The sequence below is a fragment of the Bubalus bubalis genome, chromosome 17, assembly GCF_019923935.1.
Source record: "Bubalus bubalis isolate 160015118507 breed Murrah chromosome 17, NDDB_SH_1, whole genome shotgun sequence".
NCBI classification, from domain to species: Eukaryota; Metazoa; Chordata; class Mammalia; order Artiodactyla; family Bovidae; genus Bubalus; species Bubalus bubalis.
This window is the reverse complement of record NC_059173.1, coordinates 32,462,060-32,487,352: the sequence shown is the minus strand read 5'-3', so window position 1 is coordinate 32,487,352 and position 25,293 is coordinate 32,462,060. Positions and strand designations below refer to the sequence as shown.

Below are 25,293 nucleotides of genomic sequence, written 5' to 3'. Positions count from 1 at the left end.
ACCAATCGTACAGGTGGCATTTGCATCTGGAAGGCTGTCTGTCCCCTCACATCGTCCTGATCACTCAGTTACATTTAACCTTGGACCTTTAATGTAAACTGATTAAATTGCTACTCAGCGGTAGAAGCTTGATTTTCCCAGCATCTTGAAGGCAGAACATTAAATGAGTAAACTTGGCACATGTCTTCTAGACAAGTCTTTTTAAACAGCTCTGGGTATGAATTACTAAGAATTTGCTTTTTAAATAAGTCTCTCTTTCCACTCCACAAGAATCTCCTGGGCAACAACCAACCTAGGATAAATTCCATTTGCATTAAAAATTTTCTCTATTAAGAATTGCTAAGTATAGGCATGCACTCTCTTTGTTTGTCCAAATATGAAACATCAAGATAATTTCATGTTTTTAAATCATCTCCATGACAGCTGTTGATCCAGTTCAAGTAAGTGTTACCCTAGAGGATTAAGACAGCTTTTTCTGAAAGCAAGCCACAGCATCTTCATGTATGATTCTCTAGGGCCTCACATACGATTCTCTAGGACTTCATGTGTGATCCTATTGGACTTCATGTATGATTCCATAGGGCAGAGAGACAAGGAAGGTCAGCGGGTAAAAAATAAGTTCTGACAGTTAACTGACAACACAGCTAACACTGAGCTGCAGCCCCCGATCTCCCAAGGTCTGCCTCCATGGTATCACCCCTTCAAGATAAGTTCTCTTGGCAAGATTCAGGGGATTTCTGCTCTATATGACCTCTCCCAACTGTAGGCTCTGCAAGACGTTGTTGTCTGTCTCCAAAGTCATACGATATATGTGGCCCCCTTGGTTGGGAGCAACACTCTCTCCATCAATGCAGAAGGCCAGTTTAGAAGAGAAAATCACAATTTTAAACATCTTTAAAGCCTTAATTGTAATTCCTTGGCAGATTCTGACTTTGTGCTGTGCTATGCTTAGTTGCTCAGTCGTGTCTGACTCATTGCGACCCCATGGACTGTAGCCCACCAGACTCCTCTGTCCATGGGATTCTCCAGGCAAGGATACTGGAGTGAGTTGCCATTCGCTTCTCCAGGGGATCTTCCCCACCCAGGGACCAAACCTGGATCTTCCACATTGCAGGCAGATTCTTTACCATCTGAGCCACCAGGGCCATTTGAGATCTTTAAAACACTGGGGTCTTGTTTTCCTGCAAATGTCCTATAGAAGGGCTGTTCTCCAAGAAAGAAGAGATCCTGCTGAATGCTTTCAAAATGTTTCTCAAAAATTTCCATGTGCCACCAATGGCTTTTGGGTACTTCCAGAAATGGAAAGGTGCAGAAATCAATGACCCTGCAAGAAAGCACACAATTAAGCAAACTAGCTTGCTGGGAAAACAGGTAGCCATGCTTTTAAGCCACTGTACATATACAGTCCAGGCCTCTACATGGGCTAGAAATGCACAGAGCTACATCACTTTACGATGCTACAAGGAAAATGCTAAGCCCAACAGGGAAGTTTCCACATCTTTCTCTATTAAAATTCAAGTGAATAACTGTCTCCCGGGTATATATGAGGCAACCAGACTGACTCACCAGGACTTAAACAGCCATTTATTTCCTTAACTTTGGAATGGAAAAGACCATCATTTTACCACTTATTAGAACTATTTTTATTCAACCAGAGGGAACACAGAAGATGTCCAAACAGTAGAAAAAGCTGTGCTCCTGGACAAGACTGATGCCCAGTGGTCAGTCTCCAGAAGAACCAGCTGCTTTGATCAATTTAAGTCAACATATTAATTCAAGCCGGTTATTTGGCGAACAGACTGAGAGTTCATTGAATTGTTGGATCATGAATCAAAGTGACTGCCTGGGAGTCTCCTGTGGGCTCAGCTCAGACAAAAGGGCGGGAACCCAGGAGCCTAAGCAGAGCACCGCCCTCACAGGGCCCCTCTTCAGCCACCCAGAGTGTTTATTCTGGCACAAGTGTCAACATGAAAGTTCAGTTTGTCCCATTGGTTCTAGACAGTTATATAAGCAAGTCCTAGGCAGTCATTTTTTAACCCAGTGCTGGAATCTGTTTTATCTTCTTGACCCATTTCTCTGCTTTACAGCCCACTAGGAAAATTTTGATCATTCCTCATATAGCCAACAGTTTTTAAGGAGAATGTAGACATATTTTATTATTAAAAAACTTACATACTCACAGTTTTTTAAAAGTCATAATAACACAAGAGCGTGTGAACTTGAATCCCACCCTCCATCCCATGCAGTCACAGGCTTCCTGGCTGGAGGTGGTGATAGAACATCTTTTGGTACCTTGATCAGCTCAGTTCAGTTCAGTCGCTCAGTCATGTCTGACTCTCTGCAACCCCCATGGACTGCAACATGCCAGGCTTCCCTGCCCCTCACCAACTGCCAGAGCTTGCTCAAACTTATGTCCATTGAGTCGGTGATGCCATCCAACCATCTCATCCTCTGTCATCCCCTTCTCTCCTGCCCTCAATCTTTCCCATCATCAGGGTCTTTTCAAATGAGTCAGCTCTTCGCATCAGGTGCCCAAAGTATTGGAGCTTCAGCTTCAACATCAGTCCTTCCAATGAAAACCCAGGACTGATTTCCTTTAGGATGGACTGGTTGGATTTCCTCACAGTCCAAGGAACTCTTAAGAGTCTTCTCCAACACCACAGTTTAAAAGCATCAATTCTTCGACGCTCAGCTTTCTTTATGGTCCAACTCTCACATTCATACATGACTACTGGAAAAACCATAACTTTGATTAGAAATACCTTTGTTGGCAAAGTAATGTGTCTGCTTTTTAATATGCTGTCTAGGTGGGTCATAGCTTTTCTTCCAAAGAGCAATTGTCTTTTAATTTCATGGCTGCAGTCACCATCTACAGCGATTTTGGAGCCCAAGAAAATAAGTCTGCCACAGATTCCATTGTTTCCTCATCTAACTGTCATGAAGTGATGGGACCAGAGGCCATGATCTTCGTACTTTGAATGTTGAGTTTAAAGCCAGGTTTTTCACTCCCCTCTTACACTTTCATCAAGAGGCTCTTTAGGTCTTCTTCACTTTCTGTCTTAAGAGTGGTGTCATCTGCATATCTGAGGTTACTGATATTTCTCCCAGCAATCTGGATTCCAGCTTGTGCTTCATCCAGTCCAGAATTTTGCATTATGTACTCTGCATAGAAGTTAAATAAGCAAGGTGACAGTATACAGCCTTGACGAACTCCTTTCCCAATTTGGAACCAGTCCGTTGTTCCATGTCTGGTTCTAACTGTTGCTTCTTGACCTGCATACAGATTTCTCAAGAGGCAGGTCAGGTGGTCTGGTATTTCCATCTCTTTGATAATTTTCCACAGTTTGTGGTGGTACACACACTCAAAGGCTTTCAGTTCAGTTCAGTTGCTCAATCATGTTCGACTCTTTGTGACCCCATGAATCGCAGCACGCCAGGCCTCCTTGTCCATCACAAACTCCCAGAGTTCACCCAAACCCATGTCCATCGAGTCAGTGATGCCATCCAACCATCTCATCCTCTGTCGTCCCCTTCTCCTCATACAAATATTTCCCAGCATCTAGGTCTTTTCAAATGAGTCAGCTCTTCGCATCAGGTGCCCAAAGTATTGGAGTTTCAGCTTCAACATCAGTCCTTCCAATGAACACCCAGGACTGATCTCCTTTAGAATGGGCTGGTTGGATCTCCTTGCAGTCCAAGGGACTCTCAAGAGTCTTCTCCAACACCACAGTTCAAAAGCATCAATTCTTCGTTGCTCAGCTTTCTTTATAGTCCAACTCTCATATCCATACATGACTACTGGAAAAACCATAGCCTTGACTAGACGGACTTTTGTTGACAAAGTAATGTCTCTGCTTTTTAATATGCTGTCTAGGTTGGTCATAACTTTCCTTCCAAGGAGTAAGCGTCTTTTAATTTCATGGCTGCAATCATCATCTGCAGTGATTTTGGAGCCCCCCAAAATAGTCTGTCACTGTTTCCGCTGTTTCCCCATCTATTTGCCATGAAGTGATGGGACTGGGTGCCATCATCTTAGTTTTCTGAATGTTGAGCTTTAAGCCAACTTTTTCACTCTCCTCTTTCACTTTTACCAAGAGGCTCTTTCTGTCTTCTTCACTTTCTGCCATAAGGGTGGTGTCATCTGCATATCTGAGGTTATTGATATTTCTCCCAGCAATCTTGATTCCAGCTTGTGCTTCTTCCAGCCCAGCTTTTCTCATGATGTACTCTGCATAGAAGTTAAATAAGCAGGGTGACGGTATACAGCCTTGACGTTCTCCTTTTCCTATTTGGAACCAGTCTGTTGTTCCATGTCCAGTTCTAACTGTTGCTTCCTGACCTGCATAAGGGTTTCTCAAGAGGCAGGTCAGGTGGTCTGGTATTCCCATCTCTTTCAGAATTTTCCACAGCTTGTGGTGATCCACACAGTTAAACAGGCTTTGGCATAGTCAATAAAGCAGAAATAGATGTTTTTCTGGAACTCTCTTGCTTTTTCGATGATCCAATGGATGTTTGCTATTTGATCTCTGGTTCCTCTGCCTTTTTTAAATCCACCTTGAACATCTGGAAGTTCACAGCTCATGTACTATTGAAGCCTCACTTGGAGAGTTTTGAGTATTATTTTACTAGCGTGTGAGGTGAGTACAATTGTGCGGTAGTTTGAGCATTCTTTGGCATTGCCTTTCTTTGGGATTGGAATGAAAACTGACCTTTTCCAGTCCTGTGGCCACTGCTGAGTTTTCCAAATTTGCTGGCATATTGAGTGCAGCACTTTCACAGCATCATCTTTTAGGATTTGAAATAGTTCAACTGGAATTCCATCACCTCCATTAGCTTTGTTCGTAGTGATACTTCCTAAGGCCCACTTGACTTCACATTCCAGGATGTTTGGCTCTAGGTGAGTGATCACACCATCGTGATTATCTGGGTCATGAAGATCTTTTTTGTACAGTTCTTCTGTGTATTCTTGCCACCTCTTCTTAATATCTTCTGCTTCTGTTAGATCCATACCATTTCTGTCCTTTATTGTGCCCATCTTTGCATGAAATGTTCCCTTGGTGTCTCTAATTTTCTTGAAGAGATCTCTGAAAGTGAAGTAGCTCAGTCATGTCTGACTCTTTGTGACCCCACGGACTGTAGCCTGCCAGGCTCCTCCCTCCATGGAATTCTTCAGGCCAGAGTACTGGGGTGGATTGCCATTTCCTTCTCCAGAGGATCTCCCCAACCCAGGGATCGAACCCATGTTTCCCGCATTGCAGGCAGATGCTTTAACTTCTGAAACACCAGGAAAGCCCTAGTCTTTCCCATTTTATTGTTTTCCTCTATTTCTTTGCACTGATCACTTAAGAAGATTTGTTTGTTTGTTTGTTTTAATCTCTCCTTGCTATTCTTTGGAATTCTGAATTCCAATGGATCTATCTTTCCTTTTCTCCTTTGCCTTTCGCTTCTCTTCTTTTGTCATCTATTTGGAAGGCCTCCTCAGACAACCATTTGGCCTTTTTACCTTGATAGCAGCATGCAAACTGGACTGGAAACGTATTCTATACCAGAAACTTTGCTAGATGCTGAAGACACAAAAAGTGGGACAGGGTTCCTTCCCTTCAGGAAGTCAAATAGGCATGAACAGTGTTGAAGGTCAGATAGCCAATCAGGAATGCTCCATAGGAGAGGTAGCACAGCTGCATTTTTTTTAAGGCTGGGTGGGGAATCAACGGGCTTCCCTGATGACTCAGCAATCAAGAATCTGATTGCAATGGAGGAGTCCCAGGAGATGCAGATTCAGTCCCTGGGTTGGACGATCCCCTGGAGGAGGGAATGGAATCTTGCTGTGGTAAGCCCATGGATTTAGAAGTTTGGCGCTACAGTCCACGGGGCCTCAAAGAGTCGAACATAACTGAAACGACCTAGCATACACACATGGGTAATCAACAGGAGAGCATGGAGGTGGAGCCAGGGAAGGAATTCCAGCCAGAAGGAATTACATAAACAAAGGCTGGGAGGGGCGAATCTTCCTGGTGTGCCCAGGGATGAGAGCTTGTCTCATGTGGCTAGAGCACGGGGCTTTGGTTTGGGGTGAGGTGAGAGGTGAGACTGGGGTTGCAGTACAGGGGCCATTGGTGCAGTATTTTGAATTCCAGATGAAAGATTTTGTGCTTAATTCTGTAGATGACAATGTGTTGTTTTAAATGTTTAAGTAAGGAAGTGATATAATTAGGCCTCTGTGTTAGAAAGAATACAAATATGTAATAGCTGTAGAAAACTGTTTGCTGAGTGGGTGGAGCAGAGGAGAGAGCCCAAAGGAAGGAAGACAGGTTAAGTAAACTTGGAATAATCACAATGATGGGAGCCTGAGTGAGATATGAGGATGGTGAGACAGTTTAGAGAAAGACTCTGTGAGGCTTGGCAACCAAGTAAATGTGGGTGGATGGGGGTGATGTGAAAGTCCTAGGCAATTCTGATGCACCTTATTTGGGTGGCTGTGGGTATGATTATGTCACTGACTGAAAAAGGGAATGCAGGAAGGAGAGGGTATTTGGGGGAAGAGAGACAACAGAAAGATGCGAAGATGAGAGGCAGCATCCTATAATAATAATATAAAAGGCCAACATTTTATTGAATTTACTATTGATTCTTTGTAAGTATTAACTCACTTCATCCTTGTAAAGAGTAGATATTATAATGTTATACCCATTTTACAGATGAAGTAATTCTCTAAGTTTAGAATCAGAAAACTCTGAGCTCAAATCCCAGCTCTACTGTTTTTTAACTGTTTGATCTTGAATAAATACTTAGTCTAACCTCAGATGTAAAAGGCAAGAAATGATATTTATCACTGGAGTATAACAAAGATGAGAGAGAGGTAATACATATCAAACAACTAGCAAAGTACCTGGAACCTCATATGTCTCAATACATGGATAAATTATCATTTTTATAATGAGATTCCTGGTACCATATTCAGTGAGAAGTTGGGAATTTGTACTTAGATTTTTAGAGCTGAAGGTAAATAATGTACACATCAGTATATTGATGTTGGTTGGCTGCTGCTGCTGCTGCTGCTGCTGCTAAGTCGCGTCAGTCGTGTCCGACTCTGTGCGACCCCATAGACGGCAGCCCAACAGGCTCCTCTGTCCCTGGGATTCTCCAGGCAAGAATACTGGAGTGGGTTGCCATTTCCTTCTCCAATGCATGAAAGTGAAAGTGAAAAGTGAAGTCGCTCAGTCGTGTCCGACTCTGCAGCCTACCAGGCTCCTCTATCCATGGGATTTTCCAGGCAAGAGTACTGGAGTGGGGTACCTTTGCCTTCTCTGATGTTGGTTGGCTCATCCGATATAAAGGCTATTTCCTAGTTTGGAGCTTGGTGGTCATGTACTGGGAAGATGAGAACCAGAATGGAATCCTCGTGAATACCAGTGATAAAGGAGCAAAAAGAATGAAAGATTTTTCCAGAAGAAAGGGAGATGAAGTAATATGAGAAGTAAGAGGAGAGGCATAAAGAGAAGAGCATTGAAAGCCCAGTAGGAAGTCAGGAGGACAGTGTCACAAATGCTTCTGGGAAGATAGCAGATACACAGGAGGCTGCTGTCAACTGGGGTCAGAACCATCATGAAGAAATAGCAGAAACACAAAACAGACTGCAGTGTTTGGAGCGGGGGCAAATGAAGAAGTGGAAACAGAAGGCACAGACAATTTCTCCTGAAATAGTGAGCCTCCATTTCATTTTAAAATAATTCAGTTTGGAAAGCACTTCAGGAATGGTGCAGTAAGGACCTCCAAAAATATATTTCCTCCATGAAAGAAAAGTGGTGGCAAAAAATCATCAAAATTGCCTTTTTAAAAACTTTGGAAATGAATAAAGGAATAGCTCATGGAACATATATTTAAGAAAAATGGTTAAATCTTAGAAAGAAACATGATTGTTGTGGCATTTTAAATTTTAATTGATTACTCTATTACCATTCTCTCTTTCCAGCTTCAAGGTATCCTTGAAAAAACCAGTAGCCTCACAACCCTGTGAAAACTATCAGACAACCAGTCATTGGAGGGGAAACAAAAGTTTGGAGCTCCTTGAAAAGTTTCCTACTCAGAGAAATGTTATATAAAATCTTTTTTTTTTTTTTTTTGAAACTGGCTGGTTCAAATCCCAACTCCAGCTCTTTATTTTTTTAATTTTTAAATTTTTATACAATTTTTAAAGGTTGCTTTCCACTTACAGTTATTACAAAATATTGGCTGTATTCCTTATATTGTACAATGTATCCTTGAGCCTATCTTACATCCCACTCCCTTGCCTCTATATTGCCCCCCACCACTGGTAACCACTCATTTGTTCTACATATCTGTAAATCTGCTTCTTCTGTGATACTCACATTTGTCATATTTTTTAGATTCCACATATACATGATATCAGACAGTATCTGTCTTTCTGTCTGACTTATTTCATTTAATATAAGGCCCTCCAAGGCCATCCATGTTGGTGCAAATGGCAAAACTTTGTTCTTTTTTAATAGATGAGTAATATTTCATTGTTTATATATGTACATATATACATATACACCACTTCTTTATCCAATCATCTGTCAGTGGACACTTAGGTTGCTTCTGTACCTTGGCAGTTGTAAACAATACTGCAATGATCATTGAGGTGTGTGTATGTTTTTTAATTGGTATTTTTTTTTTCAGATATATACCCAGAAATGGAATTTCTGGGTCATATGATAGTTTTATTTTTAGTTTTTTGAGAAATCGCCATACTGTTTTCCACAGTAGCTTCACTAGTTTAAATTCCTACCAACAGTGTACCAGCTTCCCTTTTCTCCATGTCCTCTCCAGTATTTGTTATTTCTGTTCATTTTAATGATGGCCATTCTGACAGATATGAGGTGATATCTCATTGTGGTTTTGATTTGCATATTCCTGAGGATTAGCACCACTGAGCATCTTTTCATGTGCCTTTTGGCCACCAGTATTTCTTCTTTAGAAAAAAATGCCTATTCAGGTCTTCTGCCCACTTTTAAATCTGGTTCTTTGGTTTTTTGACAGTGCTGAGTTCTATGAGCTATTTATATATGTTGGCTATTAATCTCTTATTGGTCATATCACTTGCAAATATTTTCTCCCATTCAGCAGATTGTCTTTTTGTTTTGTTTTATGATCTGTCTTGAAATTCCCTGGAAATACTCCATTCTCAGGACTTGTCATTATTTGGCCTGACTCTGTGTGAACAGCTCTATCTCACAGGCACTCACAGGCTCTCATCCAAGGCAATAATCATTTAATGTCGCAGCTGCCTGAGGCGGGAGGAGGGCAACACCAACTGGGGCAAACAAGAAGCTGATCAAAAATCTTTAAGGGAAAAACTGGGAAATGAGATGTCGCTAGGGGATTTCAAAAATCTGTGACATATTCCTAGAAATCTAGAGGGCAATGCACACGCCCAGGAAAGACACCAGTATGTCCTAATCGCTCACCTTTGGCTGACTTTGGAGCTCCATGAGGCAGGAAATGAAGACTAGGGCAGAGTTGTAAACTGCCTACTAGGGCAGTGAAGATATGCCCACACACATATAAACGCCAGAAAACACACTGATTTGAGGCACTGAAGGAAATTTCTTTCTAATCTTTCGCTGACCACTAAGCTAACCAAGCAGAAAATTCAGGAGGCGCACATGACAGCCCTAAACAGTAGTCTAGGAAAGCCACTAAACAGCAGCAATGGCACCAGCACTACCACCAAAAACAAACACAACAAACCAAAACCCAGCAGCAACAGCAAGCCCTGGAGAAAGGGAGGAAATCCCATCTCCAGAATTAGCACACTGTACTATTTCAAACGACAAATTTCAACAGAAAATAATGAGACAAACAAGGAACAGGAAACTATGGCTAAAACTCAGGGAGGGAAGCAGTCAGTAGAAACTGTGTTCAAGGAAGCACAGATATAAGTGTAATTAAGTCAACTATTACAAATATGTTCAAAATACTCAGGGAAAGTGTTTCAGTAGGTGGGTTAGGTGTGGCAGAGGATAGAATAGAACGTGAGTGTGACTGAGGTTAACATGCAGGTGAATGCTAACCAGGGAAGAGACCAGTGCATGACTCAGGTTACTAAGAACAGACAGGGCTTCCCAGCTGGTGCTAGTGGTAAAGAACTTGCTTGTCAATGCAGGAGACATAGAGATGCAGGTTCGATTCCTGGGTTGGGAAGATTTGGGAGGATCCCCTGGAGGAGGAAATGGCAACCTACTCTAGTATTCTTGCCTAGAGAATCCCACGGACGGAGGAGTCTGGCAGGCTATGGTCCATAGTTTCCCAAAGAGTCAGACAAGACTGAAGTGACTTAGCACAGCTCACAAGAGCAGACCACAGCATCCAGGCTCAAATGGTACCTTGCTTACCTCAAGAGGAGACAGTACACAAATATTCATCTCCTTGCATTCTAACAGCCCTCTATAGCTAGTGGGTCCACTCAGCAGCTGCCATGGCCAGTGTGCTGCATTTACCTCACTTTGTGCTATAGAAGAAGGACACCAACTCTTACTCCCTAGAGTTTGAAATACACAAAGTTGGGGATATACCTGACACACGCATAGCCAAGCAGTTCTGAGAAAGTTTCACATGCTCATGATTAAGGGAACAGGTAGTACTGACTGTGCTCTGAACTCTTTGCATCCAGTATGACTTGTGAGCTTGCCAGCATGTTCTGTACTGAGCACAAGGAATTTGTTGGGAATGCAAAGGAAGTGTTGGACTGAACTTGGACCCTACCCTCACAGAAACCATGTTCAAAAATGTAAAGGAAATCATGAGAACTAGGTCTTGCCAATGAGAGAATATCAATAAAGAGATAGAAACTGTACACATAAAAAATAGATTAAAAAAAAATAGAAATTCTGGAATTGAAAAAGTACAATAACTAAAATTTGAAAATTCCTTATGGGAGCTTAATAGCAGATCTGAGCTGTCAGAAAAGAATTGATAAGCTTGAATATAGGTCATCTGGGTTTCTATGATCTGAGAGAAATAAAGAAAAAAAGAATTTAAACAAATGAACAAGGAAGAGAGTTCTGAGACTGTATCAACATAGCATAATGAGAATCCCAGAAGGATAGGAGAAAGAAAGGAAGGGGCAGAAAGAGTATTTGAAGAAATTCATGGCCAGATGCTTCCCAGATTTGATAAAAAACAATAATTAACATATTTAAGAAGCTCAACAAACTTCAAGTAATATAAACACAGAGACCAGGCAAAGACAAAGAGAGAATCCTGAAAGTAGCAGGAGAAAAATGAGCCATTGTATACACTGATCTTCGAGATTAACAGTTAAATTCTCAGCATAAATAATGGAGCCAGAAGGCAGTGGGATAACATATTCAATGTGCTGAAGGAAAAAAAAACTTTGCCAAAAATTCTATACTCAGAAAAACTATCCTTCAAACATGGAGAAATTAAGGCACTCCTGACAAACAAAAACTGAGAGATTTTTGTCACTAACAGATCTGTCCTACACCAAATGCTAGAGAGTCCTTCAGGTTGAAATGAAAGGACAATAAACAGCACCTGAAATCCATAAAAGAATTAACAAGCAATGGTAAAGATTAGCTACATAGGTAAGTTTAAAAGTCAGCATTAGTGCATTTTGCCTTTTAACTTTTTTCTATATGATTTCAAAGACAACTGCATAGAACAATAATTATACAATTTTGTTGATGGGCTTATAATTTAGAAAGATGCAAATTTTATGATAATAGTACAAACAAGGAGGAAGAGCACGGAGCTATGTTGAAACAAAGTTCTTGTATATGACTGAAATTAGGTTGGAATTAATTGAAACTTATTTTAAGTTAAGATATTAATTAAATCCCCATGCCAACCACTAAAAATAACACCTCAGAAACATACAATAAAGGCATAACAAGGGAATTAAAATAGCATTCTAGAAAATACGCATAAACCTCAAAAGAAGGCAGTAATGGAGAAATAGAGAAATGAAAACATTAGGCATATAGAAAACAAATAACAAAATAACATAGAAATCCTACTTTATCAGTAATTACAGTGAGTGTAAATGGGCTAACTACTCCAGTCAAAAGGTAGAGATTGGCAAACAAATGATCCAAACATATACTATATATCCAAGTATAAAAAGAAGCACTTTAGATGCAAAAATGCATCTAAATCAAAAGTTAAAAAAATGGAAAAAAGGTGCATTATGCAAATAGTAAACAAAGAGAGTTGGAATTGCTATTCTAATATTAGACAAAGTAGACTTTAAGACAAAAATTGTTACAAGAGACAAAGAAGGACATTTTATAATGATGAAAGGGTCTTAATGTCTTCCATGACATAAAAACTATAAACAAATATGCATCTACAAGAGAGCCAAAAAGAGGAAAAATTGACAGAAATAAAGGGAAAAGTAGGTAATTCAACAATAATAGCTGGAGAATTCAGTATATCATTATCTATAATGAATAGAACACTAGACAAAAGATCAACAAGGAATTAGAAGATTTGAAAAACACTAGACTTAACAGAAATCTATAGAATACGCCATCTCATGACAACAGAAAACACATTGTTTTCAAGAGCACATAAATTTTCTCTAAGATATAACATGCTGCACCATAAAATGAGCCTCAGTAATTCAAGAGGAGTGAAATCATACAAAATATGCCTTTTGACAATAATGGAACTAAATTTTAAATCAATAACAAGGGAAATTTAAGAAATTCAGTTGTATGTAGACATTAAACACAACTTAACCTGCAAGTCAGAAAAAAATCACAAAGGAGTTTGAAAATGCTTTGAGATGAATGAAAACAAATGCACAATATTTGAAAACTTATGGGATACAGATAGAGCAGTGCTCAGGGGGAAACTTACAGTTGTAAATAACCATATTTAAAGAAGAAAAATCTAAAGAATCAAAATTTTAATTTCAAAACTCTAGAAAATGAAATGTAAACTAAACTTAAAGCAAGTAGAAGGAAAAAATAATAATATACAGGGCAGAAATAAATGAAATTGAAAATAGAAAAATAATAGATAAAAATCAATAAAACAAAAATTGGTTCTCTGAACATATAACATAGTTGGCAAATATTTAGTGAGACTAAAAATACAAGATTCATACTACAAATGAAGTAAATCAGACAGAGAAGGACAAGTACTATATGAATAGAAACAGACTCACAGATATAGAAAGTAAACTTATGGATACCAAAAGAGAAAGGGGAGGAGGAAGGGTAAATTAGAAGTATGTATTAACAGATACACATCACCACATATAAAATAGATAAGCAACAAGGATTTACTGTGTAGCACAGGGCACTGTGTCCAATATCTTGTAATAACTATAATGAGAAAGAATCTGTACAACCAAAGCTAACACAATATTGTAAACCAACCATAGTTAAATTTTAAAAAAGGAAATACAAGATTCAAATTGCCAAAATCAGAGTCATTACTGCTGATCTTACAGAAATAAAAAGGATTACTATAAATAATGGTAAGCTAACAAATTAGGTAAGTGAGATAAAATGGACAAATCCTAGAAACACACAAATTACTAAAACTGAAGAGCAAATAGAAAATCTGAATAATTATATAACAAGTAAAGAGATTGAATTATAATAAAAAAACTTTTCTGCAAGAAAGAGACTAGTCTACATAGCTACACTGGTGAATTCTAGAAAACATTTATAGAAGAATTAATATCAATCTTTCAAAAATTCTTCCAAATAGAAGAGGAGGAATGTTTCCTTATTTATTCATTACCCTGACAGTAAATGAGGCAAACTAGAGACCAGACTCTGTTATGAATATAGATGCAAAAATCCTTAACAGAATACCAGCAAACAAAAATTATATCCAGCAACATATAAAAAGGTTTATACATTATGACTAACTGGCATTTGTCCCAGGAATGCAAGATTGGCTCAACATATGAAAATCAGTGTAATACACTATATCTATAGAACAAGGGGTAAAAACTATATGATCATCTCAATAGAAGCAGAAAGGCATTTGACTAAAAAGCCAACACTATTTCATGATGAAAACACTCAACAAATTAAGAACAGAAGTAAATAGTCTTAATTTGACAAAGGTCATCTACAAAAACCCCACCACTAACATTTTTAATAGTGAAAGGCTAGATGTTTTTTCTTTATGATGAGGAAGAAGACTAAGATATCTGCTCACATTGTGTCTATTCAACATTATAGGAGAGACTCTAGCCAGGGCACTTAGGTAAGGAAAAGGAATTAAAAACATCTAGATTAGAAGTGATTATGTAGATTACATAATATCATATACGGACAATTCTAAGGAATCTGCATAAAATCTATTCAGTGTTAGTCATTCAGTTGTGTCCAACTTTTTGTGACCACGTGGACTGTAGCCCACTAGGTTCCCTGTCCATGGAATTTCCCCGGTAAGAATCCTGGAGTGGGTTGCCATTTCCTTCTCCAGGGGATCTTCCTGTCACAGGGATCAAACCCAGGTTTCCTGCATTGCAGGCAGATTATTTACTGTCTGAGCCTCCAGGGAAGCCCTAAAATCTGTTAGAACTAAAAAATGAGTTCAGTAAGATTACAGGATAAAATGTCAATATACAAAAATCAATTGTATTTTTATATACTAGCAATGAATAATCTAAAATGAAATTAAGAACAATTGCATTCACAATAGCATCAAAATAATAAAATACTTAGGAATAATTTTTTTTACAGTTATTTTATTTTTTATTTTTCTTTCAATTATATTTACTTTTATTTTATTTTTTGGGGGGGTGCAACAGACATTTATTTATTATTTTAATATTGGAAGTATGCACTTATCTTACAACTAGAAGTTTACACATTTTGACTGCCTTCATCCAGTTTCTCTTTCCCCTGTGCCCTGAATCTGGTAACCATAAATCCGAACTCTTTTTACCTTTGAATTTGGTGAGTTTTGTTTTTTACTTTTTTGAGATTCCACAAACAAGTGAGATCATACAGTATTTGTCTCTGTCTGACTTATATCACTTAGTATACTGCCCTTAAGCTTCATCCATCTTGTCACAAGTGGTAGGATTTCCTTGTTTTTTTCTTTTAAATGACTGAGTAATATGCATTATTATGAATATTCATTGGAAGGACTGATGCTGAAGCTGAAACTCCAATACTTTGGCCACCTGATGTGAAGAACTGACTCGTTGGAAAAGATCCTGATGCTGGGAAAGACTGAAGGCGTGAGGAGAAGGGGATGACAGAGGATGAGATGGTTGGATGGCATCACCGACTCAATGGACATGAGTTTGAGTAGTCTCCAGGAGTTGGTGATGGACAGGGAGGCCTGGTGTGCTGCAGTCCATGGGATTGCAAAGAGTTGTACGCGACTGAGTGACTGAACTGAACTGAATATGCATAATATATGTGTATACAACAACGTCTTTATCCATTTATCCGTTGACAGACACTTGGGTTGTTTCCTTGGCTATTATAAATAATGCTGCTGTAAACACTGGGGTGCAAGCATCTTTTCAATTTAGTGTTTTTGTTCCCTTTAGATATACTCCCAGCAGTGGAGTTGCCAGAGCTTATGGCAGTTCTGTTTTTAATTATTTTGAGGATCCTCTATACTTGTTTCCATAGTGGCTACACCAATTCACTTTCCTGCCAACACTGTTCAAGAGTTCCCTTTGCTCTGCATCCTCACCAGCATTCATTATTTCTTGTCTTTTTGATGATCACCATTTTGACAGGTGTGAGGTGATATCTTACTGTAGCTTTAATTTGCATTTCCCTAATGACTAGTGATGTTGAACATCTTCTCAAGTATGTGTTGACCACTCATGGTATCTCTAAAGGAGAAAATGGGAAAATGTCTATTCAGATCCTTCGCCCATTTAAAAATTGGTGTATTTTTTTATTTTGCTATTGAGTTTTTTATGTATTTTGGATATTAGCCCTTTATCAGCTATCTGGTTTGCAAATATTTTTCCCCATTACATAAGTTGTGTTTTCACTTCATTGATGGTTTCTTTTGCAGTACAAAAGATCTTAATTTGATGTAGTCCTACTTGTTTATTTTTTATTTTGTTGCTTATGCTAATTTCCTCTAATTTCAATGATTATATTGAAGTTATATAGAATGTCTTTGTTTGCAGAAATTACACATGTAAGTATTGAGTTGGCCAAAAAGCTTTTTCGCAATTTTTCATAACATCTCATGACCATAAACTGAAGGAACTTTTTGGCCAACCAATAGTTGGGAATAATGGGTATTATGTCAATAATGTACTTTCAAATTATTTAGGAAAGGAAGCCTTTATAGTGTGCCTCCATCCTTCTATAAGCTTGAATTTATTTAAAAAGAAAAAGACCTGAGCCTTAGGGATCTACTTAACATAATTAATAGAATGTTACACTAAGAATATTTGTATTATTTGGGGATAGTTGTGTGCGCATGTGTGTGTCTGTGTGTGTGTCTGTGTGTGTGTGTGAGTGTTTGCTGCCATTGTGCATTTGTAACTAACACCAAATCATTACTGATGGCCTGACATTCATACTTCAAACCTTTCTGGAGCCAAAACTTCTGCTCTTTCTCAGCTCTTGACTTTCGTGGCTCATTTGTAAGTTCCATTATAGTGTGTGTAAATTTTCATAGTTGATGTGGCAATGGTATGTATAAGATCTCTAAAGTCTTTGACTTACAATTAATTTTTAATTTTCTATTGTTCCTGGTAATGTGAGATTCAGGGCCATAGGACGGTGTGAATTTAAAACAGATTATAAAATATTTTAGCACTTGAATGAAGACTAAGGATATGCAAGGATTTTTCTTTTCTAAGCTCTTCTGTGTCATTCCTTCTGTAACATATTATTTTTAGGGAAATGTGGCACATTTGCATGAAATGGTTTTCCTAGGAATCATGAATCAAGCTAGTGGAAACAGTAAACAGAGCTTGTTCCATACATTCTAACCAGCAGCTCTCTTTCCCTTTACGCTTTCCTGAAATTGTCCCTGGCAATTACTTTGTAGTTGTGAATAAGAAAACTCAGACACAGGAGGGCGCAGGATCCATGCCTGCACACCTGCCCTGGTGGGAGGGAAGCAGCTACAGAAGGGTCAGGCCTTAAAGTAACTCAGCTCTGATCCCCTCCCTGCTCATCCGTCACACATCCCCTGAGCCAGCCATACTTCAGGAGGGTAATGGGCCTGGGAGGCAGTGATGAAGGAGGCACTTCTGGGTTCTTTAAGGAGCCCCGAAATGGAAGGAGGAGAACCTGCTGCCCTAGCAATTTATTAATAAGTATATTCTACCAGCTTCCATCAGATAAGTCGAATACAATGTGCTACCAAAGGAGGGAAACAGTTAAAAAAAAAAAACAAACTAAGATCATGGCATCCGGTCCCAGTGCTTCACAGCAAATAGATGGGGCAAAAGTGGAAACAGTGACAGATTTTATTTTTTTGGGCTACAAAATCACTGCAGATGGTGACTGAAGCCGCAAAATTAAAAGACACTTGCTCCTTGAAAGAAAAGCTATGACAAACGTAGACAGCATATTAAAAATCAGAGACATTACTTTGCCAACAAAGTTCTGTCAAAGTTTTTCCAGCAGTCATGTATAGATGTGAGAGTTGGACCATAAAGAAGGCTGAGGGCCAAAGAACTGATGCTTTTGAAGTGTGGTGCTGGAGAAGACTCCTGAGAGTCACTTGGTCAGCAAGAAGATCAAACCAGTCAATCCTAAAGGAAATTCACCCTGAATATTTATTGGAAGGACTGATGTTGAAGCTGAAGCTCCAACACTTTGGCCACCTGATGCAAGGAGCTGACTCATTAGAAAAGACCCTGATCCTGGGAAATATTGAAGGCGTGAGGAGAAGGGGATGACAGAGGACGAGATGGTTGAATGGCATCATTGACTCAATGAACATGAGTTTAGTTTGAACAAGCTCTGGGAGTTGGTGATGGACAGGGAGGCCTGGCATGCTACAGTCCATGGGGTCACAAACTGTCCAACATAACTTAGTGACTGAACGACAACAAGGGGTGAAGGAAGTCTTCAGAGAAAAGGTGTTGTCAAGGAGTAGCTGCCATTTGTCTCTGAAGGAGAGGGTGGTCACAGGGAGAAGGAAAAGTGGGGGACAAGGCCAGAGGTCTGGAGGTGAGTCCTCTCCTGGGCTGGTGAAGGTGGGGGCGGCTGGGAGCACACGGGTCTCAGAGCGGAGAAAACGGCCAATGGGAGGGGCCTGGGGGCCCCGAGGGCAGAGCATTAAAAGAAGAAACAAACCCTGACCGCTTCCCTTTGTGTGCTGGACTCAGAGAGTGGACCTCCGTCCTACTAGCAATGGGGTGTCTGGGGGCAGGCTTGCAAGAGGGTGACAGGGTCTCTATGGTTGTGGAGAGGAAAGAGGGGTCTGGTGGGCCCGAACTGCCCACTCCCCCTTCACTCAGCTCCGCTCAGTGCTGCCTCTCCTCCTGTCCCCAACTCCCACAAATTCTAGAACCCACATGTCTTTAGTTGTCTTCAAGTTACTTCCCCAGTGTTGGACTTGCAAGGAGTAAGGGTCGCACTGATCTGCCCCGACACTTGACCCAAGGAACTGAGGAAGCTGGAAGACTCAGGGTCTAGGAAAGGAGATTTGTAGTGGCCAAGAGGCCTTGGGCGCCTGGTGGGAGGGGTTTGGGGGTAAGAAGTCCCAACTTTCTTCCAAATGAGAGTGTTAGTTGCTCAGTCATGTTGGGCTCTTTGCGACCCCATAGACTTTAGCCCTCCAGGGTCCTCTATCCATGGAATTCTCCAGGCAAGAGCATTGGAGTGGGTTGCCATTTCCTTCTCCAGGGCATCTTCCCAATGAGGGATTGAACCTAGGTCTCCTGCATTGGCAGCCTGGTCCTTTACCATTTGAGCTCCAGTCGTGGTTTTATTGCCTGGCACATGGGGGATTACGAAGACACCAGCCAAAGAAACTGCAAACGGGCTGTCCTCCTCCGACAGAGCAAGGCAGCCCTGATGATAGGGTCCTTATCCTATGATCCTCTTGTCTTTGCCCCTAGACCTGACCCTTTACCGGAAAGTAGTCCTCAGATAATATTCTAGTTTAGGGGCGTTGGATCAGGAAAGGAGAATGAAGCCAGGATCTTTATTGTGGCACATTGTCCAAAGCCAGAGTCTGCCATCACCAAGCTGGCATTTCCCTGAGTTCCCAAGGTCTCAGACCCGGCTGGCATGTCCAGCAGGAGAACTCAAGGCTTGGCTCACCCCCAGCTTCCCAGCATCTGGCCTGTTCGGCTTGGGAGGATGCCAGGAGCAGTCATGATACCCAGGCAAAGTGATCAACAACCTTCCTAGATAAGTGTCCACCTGGGAAGGTAGTTCCCTGGGGGAGTGGAGGGGCAGAGTCTTGAAACTTCTCAGGATGCCATCTCAGGGTTTGGGGGCCTTAGCTTTTCAAGCTCTGTGGCTAGAAATCACCACCATCACAACAGAAGCAGATGAGTCTCAAGCATCTGAAAACTGATAGCGTTATTTCTAACATCCTTCCAGTGTGAGGACCAACCAATCTGTTCCTGTTTCAGGCAACCCAATCCTTCTATTATGGATGCGGAAGGAAGCTCCAGTCGTGGTTTTATTGCCTGGCACATGGGGGATTATGAAGACACCAGCCAAAGAAACTCCAAACCGGCCGTCCTCCTCCAACAGAGCAAGGCAGCCCTGCCGATAGGGTCCAGACCACCGAAGCTGCCAAAACTACCGAAAAAGGAGGAGGTACGGATCATTATGGAGAGGGAAATGGCAACCCACTCCGCTACTCTTGCCTGGAGAATTCCATGGATAGAGGAGCCTGGTGGGCTGTAGTCCACAGGATCGCAAAGAGTTGGACACAACTGTGAGACTAACTTTCACTTTTCACTTTCACGGATCATTAGCTTTTCTGAGTCATCCTGGAAAAGCCTGAGCTGTTTTAACATATGACTTAGAGAGTGCTGTTTATAGTAATGGGCTTCCTTGGTGGTTCAAATGGTAAAGAATCCGCCTGCCAGTGCAGGAGACCTGGGTTCAATTTCTGGCTTGAGAAGATCCTCTGGAGAAGGGAATGGCCTCTCACTCCAGTATTCTTCCCTGGAGAATCCCATGGACAGAGGAGCCTGGCTGGCTACAGTCCATGGGGTTGCAAAGAGTCAGACAGGACTGAGTGACTAACACTTTCACTTTCTTTTTTATTTTTCATTTAATAGTAATATTACAGATAATCAATTTTATCACTCTTTTCAACCTATCAAAATGTTTTGTAATTCATATTGGATTTCCACAGTGATGTCTATATAGGTGAGTATTATTCCAATTTTACACAGGAGGTGTGTGACTTAGTCCTTAGAACCATTTATATATTGTATAGTTTAACCTAGAGAGCATAGCCACATGCTTGGTTTCCAAAACCTGAGAAAGCTCTCAGTTTGTGAAATGGGGTAAATCTATAACCAATCCTTAAAACCCCACAGACTGATCAACAGAGTAAGGATATCCCAGTTCAAATTCAGGGTTTTCTCCCCATTACTGTCTGAATGTTGAACAAGTTGCATGATTTCCCAAAGCGGGTTTTTTCATTCCTAAAATGGGGATGTTTTTATCTGTCCTGAATATTTTGTAGAGTTACCATGAGAGTCAAGTGGAGAGTGTGTAAGCATATATTCAAATGAACAACTGTTTCCTGAGGTCCTTCTGCATAATCCCACAGCAAATCTTCTCTGTAGTCCTCCAGCATTTCAATATTGAGTGTGACAAGAAGCTTCCCTGGTATAAAACGACCACACTAGCTCAGATACACTGCGACTCCTGTTCTCTACTAGGAGAGAGGCTCCTTGCCACTGCCCTAGAATATTGCTTTCCCTCTGGCGCCAGAGATCAGTTCATCAGTAGTTGTCTGTGTGACAATTAATTATATATCCATCTGAAACGCTCTGTGAGGAACCGAGGAAGTCCTCAGTAGGTCCTGACCCAGGAATGCCCTGAGTTGAAGAAGGGAGCATTTGGCTGCTGAATTCCTATGTGGTCTGAATTTTGAGCTGGGTCCAAGTGAGATTTATTGCAGTGTGTGTGAAGAAGGCTTTAATTCGTTATTTTCTACCAGTGAATTAATTTTGTGTAGAACTAGCGTGATCATGGAATGATCCCAAATGCATCCTACTAAATCCCACTGAGATGCTTTTATGCATTAAAAAAAAATCTGTTGAAAGACTGACTTTGGAATGATTTCAGACTTACAGAAGAGGTGCAAGAACAGTACAAAGTGAACTGATACACTCCTCGCCCAGAATCATTGGTTGGTAATTTTATTTGTTCCAATGCTTTCTTTCTACACACACATACTTTTGTTTTCACTGAACCATTTGAAGGTAAGTTGTAGACATGGTTTTGCTTTACCTCTGAAGATTTCAGGGTGCGTTTCCTAAGAATGAGGGGGTTCTCACACGTAACCATGGTACAACGATAAGGTATAGCAAATTTAGCACTGATACAGTGTGACCTAATCTGCAGTTCATAAGCAAATTTTATTAGTTGACCCAACGCTGCTCTTTGTCATGTTCCCTGACACAATGTTTGATTCAGGATTAGCTCTATGTTCAGTTCTCAAGCCTCATAGTCTCCTTAAGTTAGGCACAGCTCCTCAGCCTTGATCTTTCATGACATTGATGTTCTTGAAGGATTCAGACCAGTTCTGTGGAATTCCTCTTAATTCAGGTATACCTGGTATTTTCTTGGGTGATATGTTTCAGGCAGGAATCCCGAGGTGAGCGTTCATGTCATCTGCAGGGTATCACATCACAGAGTACTTGACTCATCCTTGGTGATGGAAACTGATCACTCGGTTAAACCTCTTCCCTTCCAGAGATAAACAAAATATTATGTCATTCAAAATAATCTTTTTTATCAGCCATGCTTTTTTGTAAATTCCAGAGATAACCTTAGAAACTTTTCCCCCAAGGCCTTTCTTTGGATGATCCCCCAGGGTTCTTGAGGGTGATACTTCGGTAAGTACTCAAGCCCTCTCCCCACTTGACATAAATTCTTTTCAGGGAAAATAAGTTGGAGCAAATTATAAATTCAAGCTTCCAAAGTAAGCCTCCCACCAGCCACCTGTGCGTGGCTCCTATTGCCATACTCACCTGAGATGCAGCCCACTTGCCTTCCATATGTTGTGAGAACCAGGACTATGCACTGGGAGCAGCCTTGGAAAAACAAAACTTTGTCAATAGTACCGGGAGACTCAGAGGACATTTTAAACACAAAGACCTATACACAATATCACAATGCTTTCTTATCAAGATAGATAGCTGAAAATGGGGACATTTTATATTCATGTTCTAAAGTTTGGATTTATACCTATAAATGCAAGTACAGAGATTAATTTCTAAATGTTTCTAAAAGTGCAATTTATGATATTTAACAGTATGTACCATTCTTGTATATAATACCCAAAATGCTTGTACAAATATTTTTGGAAATCAGTTCCACAAATTTCTGAACTATCTCTTCCATGCTATGCTGTGCTAAGTTGCTTCAGTTACTGGAGAAACTTCAGTCAAGTTGCAACCCATGGACAGTAGCCTGCCAGGCTCCTCTGTCCATGGAATTCTCCAGGCAAGAATACTGGAGTGGGCTGCCATTTCCTTCTCCAGGGGATCTTCTCAACTGAAGGATCAAACTATCCTCTCTTATGTCTCCTGCTTTGCAGGTGGGTTCTTTACCACTAACACCACCTACACTTCCCCAAATTTCTTCTTTTAAATCACAAAATATCTCTCAAGTCTTACCATCTATTACATTCATTGTTTTCCCTTTTTGCTTTTTGGTTGACATTATTTTCTTCACATAAGTAATAGCTACTTAAGTGTTGTGAAACTTCTGTGTATATGACAGACACTTTCAACATTGTCATCCATTTCTATGTCATTTCTTTGCAAATATCTTCATTGCTCCCCTTCCCTCCAAAACATGGACATAATCTCAGGGATTGGTATGTTCTTTCCCTTGCCACTCACTCACATTGGATGTGGGAGTAGTGATTTTTCAAATTTTAATATGCATATGCATCATCTGGGGTCTTCCCAGGTGGTTCAGATGGTAAAGAATCCACCTGCAATGCAGGAGATCTGGGTTTGACCCTTGGGTTGGAAAGATCCCCTGGAGGAGGGCATGGCAACCCACTTCAGTATTCTTGCCTGGAGAATCCCATGGACAGAGGAGCCTGGAGGGCTACAGTCCATGGAGTTGCAAAGAGTTGGACACAACTGAGGACTAAGCACAAAAACACACGCGTGTGATCTCATCTGGAGGTCACAGTAAGGTGTGGATTCTGATTCAGTCTGTCTGGGATGGGGCTTGAGATTCTTCACATCCAGGGACCCTGAGGTCCTGGAGGATTCACCACCCCAAGGTGCATTTTGAGTCACAACAGGAGGGACTTGGTGGAGCAAAGGGAAGTGGGAGACCAGGATGAAGGATTAACAGGGTGCATGCAGTGATTAGCTAGTGCCTTTCGGAAGGGCATGTAGTCCAACTTTGCAGGCAGCTGCTTATTCAGCTGCCTGCAAAGTTGGGGGTGGGAGTCGGTGCTCAGTGGTGAGGCCAGAGGAGGGGGACCAGGTGCTGAGGAGCTTGGATTTTCCTGGACCAACTTTCTTTTTTAAATTAATTTTTATTGGAGTATAGTTGCTTTACAATGTTGTTAGTTTCTGCTGTACAACAAAGTGAATCGGTCATAGGTATACATATATCCCCTCTTTTTTGGATTTCCTTCCCATTTAGGTCACCACAGAGTACTGAGTAGAGTTCCCTGAGCTATACAGTAGGTTCTCTTTAGTTATCTATTTTATACATAGTATCAATAAGTCAATCCCAATCACCTGATTTATTCTACTCCCTCTTTCCCTCTGGGTATCTGTAAGTTTGTTCTCTACGTCTGTGTCTCTATTTCTGCTTTGCAAATAAGTTCATCTGTGCCATTTTCCTAGATTCCACATATAAGCAATATTACATGATATTTGTTTTTCTCTTCCTGAAGTATCTACTTTGTATGACAATCTCTAGGTCCACCCACATCTCTGCAAATGGCACTGTTTCATTCATTTTTATGGCTGAGTAAAATTCCATTTTATATATGTACCACGTCTTCTTTATCCATTCCTCTATTGAGGGACATTTAGGTTGCTCTCATACCCTGGCTATTGTAAATAGTGCTGCTATAAACATTGGGGTGCATGTACCTTTTTAAATTGTGTTTTTTTTCTGGATATATGCCCAGGAGCAGGATTGCTGGATCATACAGTAATTCTATTTTTTGTATTTTAAGGTGCCTCCATTCTATTCTCCATAGTGGTTGCACTGATTTAAATTCCCACCAACAGTTTAGGAGGGTTCCCTTTTCTCCACATGCCCTCCAGCATTTATTGTTTGTAGAATTTTTTTGATGATGGTCATTCTGATCAGTGTGAGGTGACACCTCCTTGTAGTTTTGATTTGCATTTCTCTAAAAACAGAAGGGACAGGGTTACGCTTTCATTTTGGGGTGGTTATTTAGATGTCAGCCTGGAAGAGGTCTGCTGAGAGGGAGGTGCATTTGGAGGGCATTTTGGTAACCCAGTTGAGAAATCAGGAGGGATTAAAAGAAGGCAAAGGGGAAGGAGAAAAGGCGATGCATTGGGAACCAAAGAAAATAACTTCAGCAGCTCTGGTTACCGACTGGACATGGGGAAAGATCTCAGTGACTATGGGAGAAGGCAGTGGAGGCCAACCGAACCCAGACCTTGTGAGATGAAGGGTGGTGGCAGGGGGCAGTAAGGAGAGAGTAGGAAGCAGAGACGTGAATGCCAAGGAATCCTCTCTAGAAAATGCTCAGTTGTCAAGGAAGGATAAATTGAGGATGAAGAAGGGGGACAGGGGGCCTAGGAGAAGGCTCAGTAGACTGAGAACTTGTGGGTCAGGATTGGGCTGATGACTGATGGCTAGAGGTTGCAAGAACACAGTGGGGAAGGCTCAGTGTGAGGATTAATCTCCACTCTCACACCACAAATGGGGTGATACCTCCTCCCCTGCCATCTCAGAGGCTGTCCTAACTTGGGCTCTGCCTGTTCTCCAGCACCCACTTTGCAGCACATATTGAGTCTATGTGAATTGCCTCTCAACCCTCCAGGGGAAACTGTGAAGTCTGTACTGTTCACTATGTTAAAGATCTTTGCTTCAAAGTATCCATCCTATAACCGGTGTGAGGATATTCTGACTCCCAGCTGCA

General features: G+C 40.8%; 1 protein-coding gene across 1 annotated transcript in view; it reads left to right on the top strand.

The window, feature by feature from the left end:
- Window positions 1–19,959, top strand: part of C17H4orf45 (chromosome 17 C4orf45 homolog) — a 113,043-nt gene extending 93,084 nt beyond the window's left edge. Inside the window, exons 4-5 of the mRNA XM_044930382.2 lie at window positions 19,580–19,836; window positions 19,931–19,959. Of these exons, the coding sequence (XP_044786317.2) occupies window positions 19,580–19,836; window positions 19,931–19,959 (286 nt within the window). The remainder of the gene's footprint in view (window positions 1–19,579; window positions 19,837–19,930) is intronic.
- The last annotated feature ends 5,334 nt before the right edge of the window (window positions 19,960–25,293 follow it).